Source organism: Rattus norvegicus, chromosome 1 (assembly GCF_021556685.1).
Source record: "Rattus norvegicus strain SHRSP/BbbUtx chromosome 1, alternate assembly SHRSP_T2T, whole genome shotgun sequence".
In the NCBI taxonomy this organism is placed as follows: Eukaryota; Metazoa; Chordata; class Mammalia; order Rodentia; family Muridae; genus Rattus; species Rattus norvegicus.
In genome coordinates, this window is record NC_141534.1 from 168285944 (window position 1) to 168298875 (window position 12932).

General features: G+C 52.3%; 1 protein-coding gene and 1 long non-coding RNA gene across 13 annotated transcripts in view; both read left to right on the plus strand.

Moving 5' to 3' along the window:
- The first annotated feature begins 829 nt into the window (after positions 1 to 829).
- Positions 830 to 6179, plus strand: LOC147996905 (uncharacterized). 3 transcript variants are annotated; one of them, XR_015652229.1, is made up of 6 exons: positions 830 to 944; positions 2883 to 3084; positions 3649 to 3786; positions 4569 to 4625; positions 4901 to 4964; positions 6000 to 6094. It is a non-coding gene; the product is annotated as an uncharacterized LOC147996905 (long non-coding RNA). The 3 variants fall into 3 exon arrangements; XR_015652227.1 differs by lacking the exons at positions 830 to 944; positions 2883 to 3084 and having other exon boundaries at positions 3459 to 3786; XR_015652239.1 differs by lacking the exons at positions 830 to 944; positions 2883 to 3084; positions 4569 to 4625 and having other exon boundaries at positions 3453 to 3786; positions 6000 to 6179.
- A 433-nt stretch (positions 6180 to 6612) lies between these two features.
- The window catches only part of Stard10 (StAR-related lipid transfer domain containing 10), a 28795-nt gene continuing 22475 nt past the window's right edge, over positions 6613 to 12932 (plus strand). For 2 of the 10 annotated variants that reach the window (XM_087657038.1, NM_001438324.1), the window contains 2 exon segments: positions 10588 to 10816; positions 11172 to 11491. In XM_087657038.1, coding sequence (XP_087513164.1) covers positions 11285 to 11491 — 207 coding nt within the window. In that variant the 5' untranslated portion in view covers positions 10588 to 10816; positions 11172 to 11284. 10 annotated transcript variants of the gene reach the window in all.

Consider the following 12932-nt stretch of genomic DNA (forward strand, 5'->3'; position numbering starts at 1 on the left):
CCCTACAGAAGACCTCCACGGGCTCCAAACTCCAACTCCCGATAAGTCCTTCTGTGACTTCACTCTCCGACTTTTCGGAAACGTAGTTTTCACCAGGGCGAAGCACAGCCCCCAGGCCTCTGCCCTTGCCCCTCTAGCTCTTGGTCCGGCCACGGTAAGTCGAATAAGCTTCACCGGGCAATGGCCTCTATACCCCTCGCTGCTCCAAGGCTGTGGAGCCGCCTACACCCCAGGGGGCCGCAGTGGCAGAGCGGCCACAACCACTAGGGGGCTGCAGGGCCGCTGCTAGTCCAACCGAGCTCGGGGCGTGCTCGCTGGAAAGCGCACGCGCGAATGCGGGCCTTGCAGCCTGGGTAAACACCAAAAAGGCGCCTGCGCGATGAGTACCTCAAGTTGGACGCTCGGGGTCGCCTGAGCAAAGGTGACAGTAACATGTGGTAACGGAGCTGTCCACTCATCTTTCCGTGAACCTTTTATTGTTTGCAAAAGCACAGCCCCCTCGTTGCCTTGATCCTCACACCATACTTTTCGAAGAGAATAAAGGACCAGAGTAGGATTCCAGAGCTATAGCCCAGCCTCCACTTTTGACTTGCTGTGTTCCTTTTGTAAATTGCTCCCTTGGGAACCTAAGCTTTCCTCATTTATAGATGGAATCCGCTTGTTGGGAGGATCAAATGAGATACAAGGATGAAAATGAAACTCCCCAGCAGTCTGTAAAGGCAGAAGATTATTACCGTCAGTTGATTGCAGACCGAGAGACCCATTTCCTCTTTTTTGCAAATTGCAAACTTGAAGGCACCAAACAGGCTCAGAGCTAGCCCAAGTCACTATGTGAGCTGCGGCTAGAGCCCAGCCATTTTGCCTTTGGGCCTGGAGCTCTTCTTCACGTCGCAAAGACTGACTTTGTTGGCTGTACATTTAGTAAGCCCACTTGTTCCAGAAAGGTGAGTCACTATCCTGCTTCTGACCCAACTAGGCATGATGAGGAAGACCCAGCTTCTCAGAGTTGACCAACAGTCTCAGGAAGCTAGGGAGGATCTGAACATCCTGGAAAAAAAAGAACAGTGTAGATCGGTGGTTCTCAACATTTGGGGTGTGACTCCATGGGGGCGGCATATCAGATATTTACATTACGATTCATAACAGTAACACAATTATAGTTCTAAAGTAGCAATGGAATAATTTTATGGTTGGGGGTCACCACAATATATGGGACTGTATTAAAGGGCCATAGCAGTAGGAAGGTTGAGGACCACTGGCATAGCTGGAGCTGTCAAACCCTGCTTTCAAAATAGTGTCCCAAGTATGGCCGATGAGGAACATCGTCACTAAGGGAAACAGACTCTGAATGGACAGGAATGGGAAGGACCCCTGAGCTGGGGTGTACTGGTGCTCTGGTCACTTTAGTTGGGGCCAGCAGCAACGAGAAGTGGCAGTGGAGCTGGCCTTCAAAACGAGAGGAAATACACATTGAAATGAGGCTTTAAGAGCTTCTGGAACATGGAGAGTACTAAGGTGGCTTGATCATGGCACACACATGATCAAGCGGCTGCCCTCTAGGAAAGTACGTTTTTCATGTCTCTCTGCCTTGTAGCAGTAAACTTTCTGCATCTGTTTCTGGAGCATTCTCAGAGGCTCCGAGGGTAGGCAGGAAGGAAAAGTCTGGGAGTCACTGAGGTCCGGGTGCTTACGGGGCCTCCTTGGGTAACTCAGGAAAGGTGGGTACGTGTAGAAATAGAAATTCAAGATCGGGGGCTGGAGGGATGGCTCAGCAGTTGAGAGCACCGGCTGCTCTTCCAGAGATCCTGAGTTCAATTCCCAGCAACCGCATGGTGGCTCACAACCATCTGTAATGGAACCCACTGCCTGTTCTGATGTGTCCGAAGACAGTTACAGTGTACTCATATACATAAAATAAATAAATATCTTAAAAAAAAAAGAAATTCAAGATCTGTCCCACCTCCAAGAATCTGATCTTTTGCCTACCACTTCGTTTGTGCCTTCGTTGGTGCCTTGATCCTCACACCATACTTTTCTAAGAGAATAAAGGACCAGAGTAGGATTCCAGAGCTATAGCCCAGCCTCCACTTTTGACTTGCCGTGTTCCTTTTGTAAATTGCTTCCTTGGGAACCTAAGTTTTCTCATTTATAGATGGAATCAGCTTGTTGGGAGGATCAAGTGAGATCCTCCTGATGTTTTTCAGCCGCCAAGAAACTAAAGCTAAAGGAAATGGGAGGTTGGGGACGCAGCTCGATCGGTAGAATACTTGCCTAATATGTACATAAGCCCTGGATTCAGTCCCCAGCACTGCATAAGCTGAATATGGTGGCACATTTTCAAAACCCCAGCACTCAGGAGTTAAGAGACATGAGGATCGGAAGTCCAAGGCCATCCTCAGCTACACAGCAAGTTTGATGACTGTTGGTGTATGATACATAAGACTCCCTCAAAAGAGCATGAGGGGGTTGGAGATATTCTCTCTCTCTCTCTCTCTCTCTCTCCCTCCCTCCCTCCCTCCCTCCCTTCCTCCCTTCTTCCCTCATTCCCTCTCTCTCCCTCCCTCCCTTTTTCTTCCTCCTCCCATTTCTATTTTGTTTTGATTTCCTCCTCCTCCTCCTCCTCCTCCTCCTCCTCCTCCTCCACCTCCTTTTTCTTTGCTTTTCAAGATAGAGTTTCTCTGTATGCTGTGGGTTTCCCTGGCTGTCCCAGAATTCACTCTGTAGACTAGGCTGGTCTTGAACTCAGATCTGACTGCCTCTGCCTCCCAAGTGCTGGGATCAAAGGCATGTGCTCCCACCACCCCTGGATTTCTTTTTTGAGACAATATATTACTATGTAGCCCAAACGAGCTTCAAACCTGAAGTATTTCTTCATTCCTCAGCTCCAGAGTTCCTGTGTAAGCATGTGCCACCACATCAGCCTTAGGAAGGGACCCACTTAAGGACACACATGAGTTGGGACAGAATTGGACTAGGATGGGGATCTTTCCATTACACAGCAGTGACCAAACATCTTCATCAATCATTTATGGAGTATCTAATACATACGCTGGGAAGAGCTTTCTCAGGACCAATGGGAGCCAGGTATGCAGTCAGTTTTTCATTAACTCTCACGGTGTCAACACTGTGGCCCTGGAGAAGTCACTGCCCCTTTTCCATGTCTCCAGTTGTCTCTAAAGTGTGGGTGGCAAGCATTATGCAGGGCTGTCTGGGGGTGAACTATAAATTAAATGTGTAATAACCTGTCTAGTACAAAGGTCAGCACCAGGCATGTGGTAAGTAATAAGTGCTGGCTCTCACTGCTTCCAGGGAAGACAGGTTGTGGCAGGCTACAGATGGTGTTCGTCTCCAGCCAGCAGCCCTGTGTTTGTCCATCTCCTCCAAAGTTTTACAACATGCCTCCGGGTGCCAACACTGCTGAAAGTTAAATAGGGACTCAGGCTTTCATGTCCTCTTCTGTCCCAGGGAAAGAGATGTCCGGTGTGTTGATACCAGAGAGTGCATGTGCTCTGCCCACATCCCAAGGCCCAGAGTTAAGGGGATTCTTATCTCATGTTGAATATATTTCTGACCACACCGGAACCAGACCCTGGGCTCACTCTAGATCCTTCTAAGTGTAGGGATAGTAAGGGGTCTTCCTCCCAGCAGGGCAGAAGTCTCCATTCTTGGCCTGTGTTTCCTGTGATTGGTGCAGGCTTTGGGGCCAGAGGAGGATGGAAGAGGTAGGCAGACAGACAGAAGGCACGAGACATGAGAAACTACATCCCTGGCTCACCCTGCTTGGAGGTAGGTAGAGGCCTGGCCGAGTGGTAATTTCAACTTTGCTCCAAGCCTTTATGAGTAATGATGTGCTTCAGACTCCTTATTTAGAGGTGGGGAGGGAAAGTGCGGTAAGGCCAATGGGAGGGAGTCTGGTGAAGAAGCAGATCTCCTGCCTTCAGGTGTGGGCTCTGTCTAGAAGCCAGATGAGAGGGGGCAGGATTTGGCTCCACCCCTTCTCCCCTGGGAGAGAGAGCCCCCAAGATGGCCACACAGCCAGATCAGTGTCCTGGTTGGGGTTAGTGGAAGCTGGGAAAACAGAAGTGAGGCTGGAGCATAGGATCTGGTCAGAAAGGCACCCAGAGCAACTCAGGCAAATAGGAGCAGGGAACCCCTCTTAGTCTGGGGTTTCTGTGGGATTTGGGGCCTGTATTCTTTAGTCTGAGGCAGTGGAGGGTAAAAATACCGTGGGAGCACACTCCTGGAGGAGGGAGCCAAGCAGATTCAGAAATGAGTCACAGAACCAAATCCTAAATTTAGAAGGTGCTGAAGGAGGCAGCCTCCTCCGGGGAAGACGTGGAGATAGATGCCCACTGACCCAGGACTCCACAGACTTGGGGCAAGAAGAGTCCCCCAGGTAACGATGTCCCACGGCAGCTGAGCCTACTATGGGGCCATTGCAGGACTAGATGTATGATTCCAGGATGAAGCTTGACCTAGAACCTCATTCTCAGCAGAGGCCCTGAAGAGGCTCGCCCACACCAGCCCTTCACTCAGCCTGAGAAATAGCCTTCTCTGCCCTTGTGTAGGTCGGGCTGGGCTCCCTGTGCCCTGCTGGCAGGTGCTGTGTGAACATAAGGAAGGAGGTAGGTGGACAATATGTCATCATCCAATGTGCACTTAGCGAGAATTCACTGTGGTCAGGGCACTAAGCTCAGCACTCACCACTCAGCGACTCACTCCACTGTAATAATGTAAATCTGATCAGTCTACACTTAGAGGCAAGACCGTCTAGACGGACTGAAGTCAAGTAAACTGTTTTAGACCCTAGCACAGAGCATTGAGGTCCTGACCCAGACAGGCTGGCTTCCTTGCCCAAGCCACTTTCCTGAACTGCTAATCTGGGTACTTCTCTCCGCAGGTCATTTCCAATCTGTTCTCTAATTCCTGCGCTCTGGAGTCTGAGGGCTGCCCATCTGAGCTTGGTAGGTTTCTGTGTCCAAGACATCCCCAGGCTCCGAGGAGAGAGAAATCTATCCTCTCAGTGAAGGACTTCACGGTGGACAGGTCCCTTTTTCAACTCTCCTGCCTCTGTCTTTGGGAACTGCCTTGAGATAAGAGAAGAGAGGCAGCAAGGGTGATTCTAAAGGATTCCAAAGGCATTGCTTCCCCACCCTCCCACCTCCCAGAGCCTGGATGGCCACCACACCCTGTGCTGCTGCCCCCCCCCCCCCATGTCCCACTGACAAGGTCCTGACGCCTGCAGAAACTCAGTTTGATTGATAGCTGGGTCGATGTAGCTTTACAGAAGCCCTTGAATTTCCTGTTAGAGGCACCGGATCCATCTGCAACCCCCCCCATCCCCAACCATCTACCCCCAGGCTGTGTGCTAAGGCTGGGTGGTGATGGATGTCAAGGAGACGATTGTCTAGGCCTTCTTCTGCCAGGGCAGGCAGTAACTCCAGGGGTTTCTGTGACAGTGGCACCCCATCTCACAGCCCACCCAACTCCTTAACTTTTTTTAAGTCTCAAAGCTGGGTGGACTATGAGGGCCCTGAGCAGGACAGTCATCACCCTGTAGAACTAGAGAGGCCTCTGGGGAGTGGTCAGGGTGATGCTATGGGTGTGACCCTAGCCTGTCTTCCCATATCCAGGGGACCTCAGGTTGAGGCACCAATTGTAGATTCTGATTCTTATTGGTTTATTTTCCCTGCTGTCAAAGGGCCCTAGGTCTCTGCCTAACCATCAGCCTAAGGCTGTTGTGGAGCTGAGCCAAGATGAGTCTAGTCCTGCCCTGGGCTGGTGCCTACTCACACATGCAGAATGTGCCTGTGCACAGCTATATGTGCATCGCTGTTACTTATATGTATAACTGACATAGGTACCTGAGGTCTGCGGAAATCGCTGTGAGACGATGTGGCAGTTCCTTAGATGCAAGCTTTTCAGATTTAGCAAACATTTGGGGTGTGTTTGTAGTAAAAAAAAAAAGTATTTGGTGTGCATGTGTGTTCTTGACCTAGGGTCTCACTACATAGCTCTGGCTGACCTGGAACTTACTATGGCAACGGACTGGCCTCAAATTCACGCAGAGAGCCTCCTGCCTCTGGAGAGCTGATGATGAAGGTATGAGCACAACACCCAGTATGGGGTGTTGTCTGAAGTTCACACTTCACTAGGCACCTGGCAACTTCACTCTGACGGTGTGTGTAATCATATATGTACATGTCCTTGTGCCAAGCTGGCCACTTTTTGTGACTGAAATGATATGCATCTATGTGGGACTCAGACAGGACAGCGAGTGACTATATATGGCTGTGGCAGTGTCACCACGAATGAGGATGTGGGTGACCTTAAGGGCTCCCTCAGGGCAGTTTTGGGCTGTTTGCTCTGCAGGGCTCCAGACCCACCCTGAGTAAACACTTAGATCCGGACCTTGTGGTGCTTGGATAAGGCTCCTGTAATCGCTGTAATAGGACGCGGCCCTCTCAAGTCCCAGTCCACCTTGGAGGCCTGAGAGTATTTTGACCTGAAGGCCTAGGTGTGGAACTACCTCTGCACTCTTTCCTAGTGATGTCACACAAGTCACTGCTTGGTCTTCTAGAACAGTGAGCTCGGGGCACACTGTGTTGCCGTAGACAACTTCTCGGCATTTACTCCATCCTTAGCAGCAGACAGGGTTACCCCAGGAGGAAGGTGGGGAAAAGGGGCCCGTGGGGGTAATTTATCATCCAAAGACCTCCGTCTGTCTGTCTGTCTGTCTGTCTAGATGGTGAGTAGGGGTGGGCACTCAAGACTTGAGTATGCTGAGCACCAGTCACTCATCTCTGTGATCCTTTGGAGACTGAGGTGGGACTGACTCAACTTCTAAGCCAGCCTGCTAGATTACAGAGCTAGACCATTACAGACGTAAACCACATCTCACAAACACAAAGGCAAAGTGGCAGACACTGTGCGAGCACGTGTCTCTGTGAGTGTGTGTGTGTGTGTGTGTAGGGTTTTGTTAACGTAATGACCTGGCAAGTTGTCAAGCTTCCCACAAGTAGAGAAGATGGCATGTAATAGGAATAGGGGCTATTTCAGACCAGGAGAACTGGGGTTTTTTTTTTCTTCTTCGTTTTGTGTAGCCTGGGCTAGCTTCAAATTCCCTATGTAGGTAAGGATGACTTTGAACTCCTCCTGAAACTCCTGCCTCTGCCTTGACAGTGCTAGGATTACAGACAATCCACCATACCCAGTTTCTGGGTTTTTATTTCCAATTCTCCTGATCTCTAGGCCGTGGTGTCTCCCCTTGTCAGGGTGGGTCCAGAGGAGATCAGTCCTTAGAACTGTTGCAGGGAGTTGCTGGCATTAGGGAGGAATTAGCGGGGTAGTTCCTGGCAGGTTCTGCACGACCGAGACTGACCCCTGCACCCATTGTCTGGTATAAATCTCGGTGAGCTCTGCTTCCCCTCTATTCTAAGAGCCACAGTGCTGAGGAGCTGAAAGTCTCCTCAAGCACTGGTCTTCTTTATGAGGGTGCAAGTGAGAGCCAGGATTGCTCAATGTCTGCCCTGAGCCTTGAGTCCTCACCTTCCCTGAGCTCCGCTTGCTGATTACCCCTCATATAAACTCGAATCTCTGCAGCCCGTGGCACTTTCTCAGTGCTAATATTTTGGAGCTGGGAGCCATGAAAATGTCAGCCCAGCCTCTGGTGGACTTTCAGAGGTAGCACACACACATTCTGGGCAGACTCTCGTTCTAGATAACTGACCAGACACAGCAGTGTCTTTCTTTGCCAGCCGTTGCACTGTGTAATCTTACACCAGAATCTAACTACACCATGATATTTCTCTAATCTTTTTCTTAAATCAGACAATGAGTTTGGACAATGAGTTCTCTGTTCTACCCTTCCTCTGGTTGGGTTGTAGTTCTGGTTACTGATCTAAGGGTGAAAGGCATGTATACCCAAGCCCAAAGCCTTCGTTGTTGTCATTCTCAGAGGTTATTGTTCCAGATGAGGAAACAGGTGTGTGTGGGGATCTACTTCAAGTCACAGAACTAAAAAATGGTATTGTTTGGATTTGAACCCGGGTCCATAGCCAGGCAGTAGGAAGCAGCCGTGGCTGGGTCCTAGGATTGGTGTCCAGACCCCAAGCTTGTTCCTTATCTGCTTGGCTCACTCCTCTTGTCTCTCTTGCTCAGGGATGTGGTGCAACGGGATTTGGGACCACTTTCATGTTCACAAGGCTGTCAGGAGCCTCAGAACCAGGGACACCTAAATTCATGAGATGGGGGTCCAGCGTGGGCACATCAATGTGCAGGAGGAAGTGACATCCTTCTGCTCATCCTCCAGCAGGTCACCTGCTATTTTTGATCCTCAAGACCCAAAAGATTTATTCTTAATCTGGGTTATGTGAGTGATGGCTTGGCTCCTGTTATCTGTTCCTCACTAGCTGGCTGTTTTCCCCTCAGACTGGCACCTTAGGGCTAGGGAGGTCCTGTCAGTTTGCCTTCACAGCCACTTCCTGCTCTCTCACCCCAGCCTTATCTCTCCACCACACTGGACTGGAAGGTGGGCATGAGAGGTTTAGTATCCTGTTGCCTGATATCTGCCAAGATTTGTGCTATCAGGGCCCCCAAAGCCATCAGGCCACAGCTGCTATCTCTACCTCATGGCTAGTCCCTGAAGATCCAGCTCACAAAGCAGTCCTTGGCTTTTCTAAAGTCCCTTTGGGCCTCCTGCCAGCCTGGGAGTGTTGGTATGACAAACACACTGAGGCTTGGGGAAGGTGGACATGGGCAAAGGAGGTTCAGAGAGTTAGTGCCTGGGGCCTCTCAAGCCCAAAGCCACCTACTCATTCCCAGACACTTCTAAAGAGGGTGAGTTTAGAGGGCGTGCGTGTGATTAGCTGACGCTTCCTCCCACACCGCTTCCTCCCACACCGATGGGAGGCCTGGGTATCTAAGGTCAATTGCACAGGCTGATGGGGACCTGCGGTTTTGTTTTGTTTTAGACTTACTTTGTAGAACACCCTTCAGGGCAACTTGCCATCATGGCTATGTGTTTACACTGATTTATTTCTTATTTGTGGTACTAATGATTAAATCTAGGGCTCTACCACAAAGTTACAGCCTCAGCCTTTAAAAAAAAAACAACAGAAACAAAGCAAAACAAACAACAAAAACAAAAACAAAAACAAAAAAACGATTGCAGGTCTTACTTTGTTGCCTGTGCTGGTTTTGAACTCAATATGTAGCCCAGGGAAAGCCTTAAACTTTGAATCTTCCTCCTCCGTCTCCTGAGTAGCTGGGGTTATAGGCCTGCGCTACCACAGGCAGCTTCCTGCTCATTTTAAAATTGGGCGCGATTTACAAACATCTCAGAGCCCTGAGCACTTCAGGAAAAAAAAATACACATCTATTTGTGAACCTGCTGCAGTGCTGAGTCCGCGGTTTTCTCTTAACACCTGTAAGAAAAGAAATCTACACGGTGAAGATAGGAGGTGACGAGAGCCCAGGGAGAGAATGCAGAGGGCACAGAAAGAAGCCCTGGGTGGCAGAGGCTTGGTACTTTGGCTCTCACTCTGGCACTACTAAGTCAATGGTGGTCACTTATTGTTCCTTCTCTCCAGAGGAGCATATCAAAAGTCTTCTGTGGCCCAGGACCAGTGACCAGACTGTCATGCTCATACTGGCCTGGTCCTTGCTCTCGCATTGAGTAGATGAAACAGAGCTGGCACAACGGGTCAGGGCTTCCAGTATGGAAAAGTAGGCAGAGGAGTTAGCGAACAGATCTTAAATCAGGCTACAGAGTAGGGCTCTGGGCCACTCTATTCTGTTGAGGGGTGGCGGTGGCCGGGGAGGGGGTGGGGTGGGGCTCCAGCATTCTGGGGCCCTGTGCTTTTGAGTACTAGTGTTACCCTACGGGATGTGTGTGTACATGGGTGAGAGCTAAAGAGGGGTGCATTTGGAAGCTATCAAATAGCAATGTGAGAGGGTGCTGGTTCAGGACCCCTCTCTGGCCCGCGTGAGACTGAAGTGGAAATTTTGCCAAATGCTGGCCAGCCTGTGAACCTTGAGCCTTTTAAGTTGGATCAACTTCCGGCTGGGTTTGCACACCCTAGTGGGAATTGAGTTGGGTGTGTGGAGGAGGCTCGTTATGCTCTTGGTTGATGGAGCTTGCAAGCTGTGGACATCTCTAAGTTAGTTACTGAGGATCTGTCATCCCTATCCCTGCTAGTTAGGCTCTCAATTGTCATGGCTGTGTGTGCCCACCCTTGAATCTCTGAAGTGGTGTGTGTGTGTGTGTGTGTGTGTGTGTGTGTGTGTGAACAAACTGTTGCAGAAGTGTGTACCTACCTGCAAGGGTGGGAGCGAGGAGTAGAGAAGGAGCTCCCAGTTAACTTCCAGAATCCCTCTTGGCACCTCAACCTTATTCTGAGAGCCCAGGCTACTTTGCCTTTTGGCTACATCGCTACTGCTCACTGGTCCCGGGTCTTCTGCTAGTCTACAGCTCCTCCCGGACTTTGCCCCTTCTCCGGGGCTTACGGGGGCGGGCGCTAGGACCCGGCGGGGCGGGGCGGGGCTCGGTGCTCCCGCAGCTCTTACCTCCGCAGCCTGGAAAATACCAAGCGAGGCGAGCGGAGCCCGGGAGCCCGGAGCCTAGCGGGAGGGAGGAGGGCGGAGGGGGCGCGCGGGGCGGGGGGCGCGGAGCGGGGCGGGGCCGGCGGCAGGACCCACTGCTCCTCCCCCCAGGGCCCCCGCGCGGCCCCCGGTCGCCCGGGCAGCGGAGGCAGCGGCGCCGGCGGAAGAGCTCGCACCCCGGCCCCGGCCCGCCCCGGCAGAGAAGCCCGTACAGGTGAGACTTGGCCACCACGCCCCGCCCCCACCATGGCCCCGCGCAGCTTGCTGCCGAGTTAGTTGTGCGAGTCCGGCCAGCACCGCGCGGGGACTCCGTGCCAGACCCGCACCTGCGATCCCCAGAGTCCCGCCCGGCTCTCGCGGGCTCCTGCACCCGCTACGCAGCAACCCTACTGCCGCTCCAGGGAAGTATGAGGTCGCTCCTTGTGGGAGGGTGGTGACTGTCCTGTGCCGGTGCACAACCGCCTGGGGCCAGTACCTGCCCTTCTAAAGCTGTCCGCTGGTCCGGGACCCCGGCTAGCCCCACCCGCGCCCCTAGCGCACTGACTCTGGTCCCCAAACCGGTCTTGCAGGTCCCAGGAAGGTGGCGTCAGCATCTGCAGCCGCGCCGACGTTGTCTGAGCCTCCGCGGAGGACCCAGGAGAGTCGGACTAGGACCAGGGCCCCGGGCCTCCCCACGCTCTCTATGGAAAAGCCAGCTGCTTCAACAGAACCCCAAGGGCCTCGGCCCGCTTTGGGCCGTGAAAGTGTCCAGGTGCCCGATGACCAGGACTTCCGCAGTTTTCGGTCAGAGTGTGAGGCCGAGGTGGGCTGGAACCTGACCTACAGCAAGGCCGGTGTGTCTGTGTGGGTGCAGGCTGTGGAGATGGATCGAACTCTGCACAAGATCAAGGTAGGGTTGCTCTGTGGTACCTGCAGCCTCCACTCCTCCTGAACTGTCTCTCACAGGAGTCTCCTCGTCCGACTCAGACCAGGGGCCCATAGAGGGGTGCATGTGGGCGCAGTCTCCTAATATAAGCCAGGAGAAGGTATGGTCCCCCATTATACACATGGGCCATACCACTTATCTGGCTCACGGAACTCTTAACTAGGCATGCCAGTGTGTTTAGGAGATGGGTGATGGCCAGGCATACATAGGGGAATAGTGTTTCTCAGAGGTCTGTCTTTCAGAGTAGCGTCTGCTTGGACCCTTCGTTTGACTCCGTAGGTGGGTGAATGGCCCACGTCCTCTGTCACCCAGGGCTCTCTAGTCTGAGATGGGTCTTCTGCTCATCTCTCTGCACTCTTGTGTGCAGAGGATGAGATTCCTTCCTGCTTGGTTCCTCTAGTCTTCCCTGTCCCTGCCCTGTGGCTCAGTGAGGCTCCGTGTCTTCAGCAGGCCTTTAGGACTGTGGCTGGCAGCTCCTGATGGCTCTCTTGCCCTGAGCCATACTAGGGGTGAAGTTGGGGAAGCGGGGTCTTAGGGTCAAGGGAAAACAGCTCAGAAGGCAGATGAATGAATACTCACTAGCCCCTCACTGCCATTTCTCCTCCTCCCGGCCCCATGATTCTCTTCTCTCCGTCATGACAGGGCAGCTTAGGGTTTGATGGGGCAGAGATCCTGGTCTAGGGGCCTCAGTAGCTGTTTCTCACACATGTGGTTTTGTCGTGAGTGCCACATTGCAGGGTGTGGACTTCCCCTTAGAGGGCTCTTGGAAGGCCTTAGCACCCTTCTCCAGCTCTGAGTCTGTGGGATGCATCCCTGCTCTTGGAGGCCAGGGTGTTGGACTATCTTAGCAGGGTCCCTGCTGCCTAGGGCCTGGTCTGTGACTTCTGACCTTATACTAGAGCCTGAGGTGCTGACCTTTCCCCTCTGGCCCTGTGCTTTTTTTTGCCTTGTCCTAATCATTTATAGCTTGATCCACCTGTCCCCACATGGTTGGCTTGCTCTCCCTGCTGTCCCTTTGCCCTCTGTGACTCTCTCTGTATGCCCTTGCTGACTGACTCTCTCTGGGTTTCTGTATACCTCCTTGCTCTGAGTCTCTCCCTAGGCTTAAAGACCCTGGGCTGGAGTTTCTTCAAGGCCTAGCCTAGGGTCTGAGCCTGAGGAGCAGGGCGGAAAGGGCAGCTGGTAGTGTCAGCGTGTTGCTGACTGCATTCAGGGTCCTCCCCACAGTGTCCACCAGGGTAGTGGTGTTGGAGAAAGAAGGACATGAGAACAGAGTCAAAGGTGGGGGACTGAATGAGAAAGGCTTAAAGCCAGCAGTGTGCAGGGGCTGGGAAGTTTGCCTCCCAAGGGACTGCTCTCATCTGTGCGTGTGTGTGTGTGTGTGGGGGGGGGAGTGTGTGTGTCT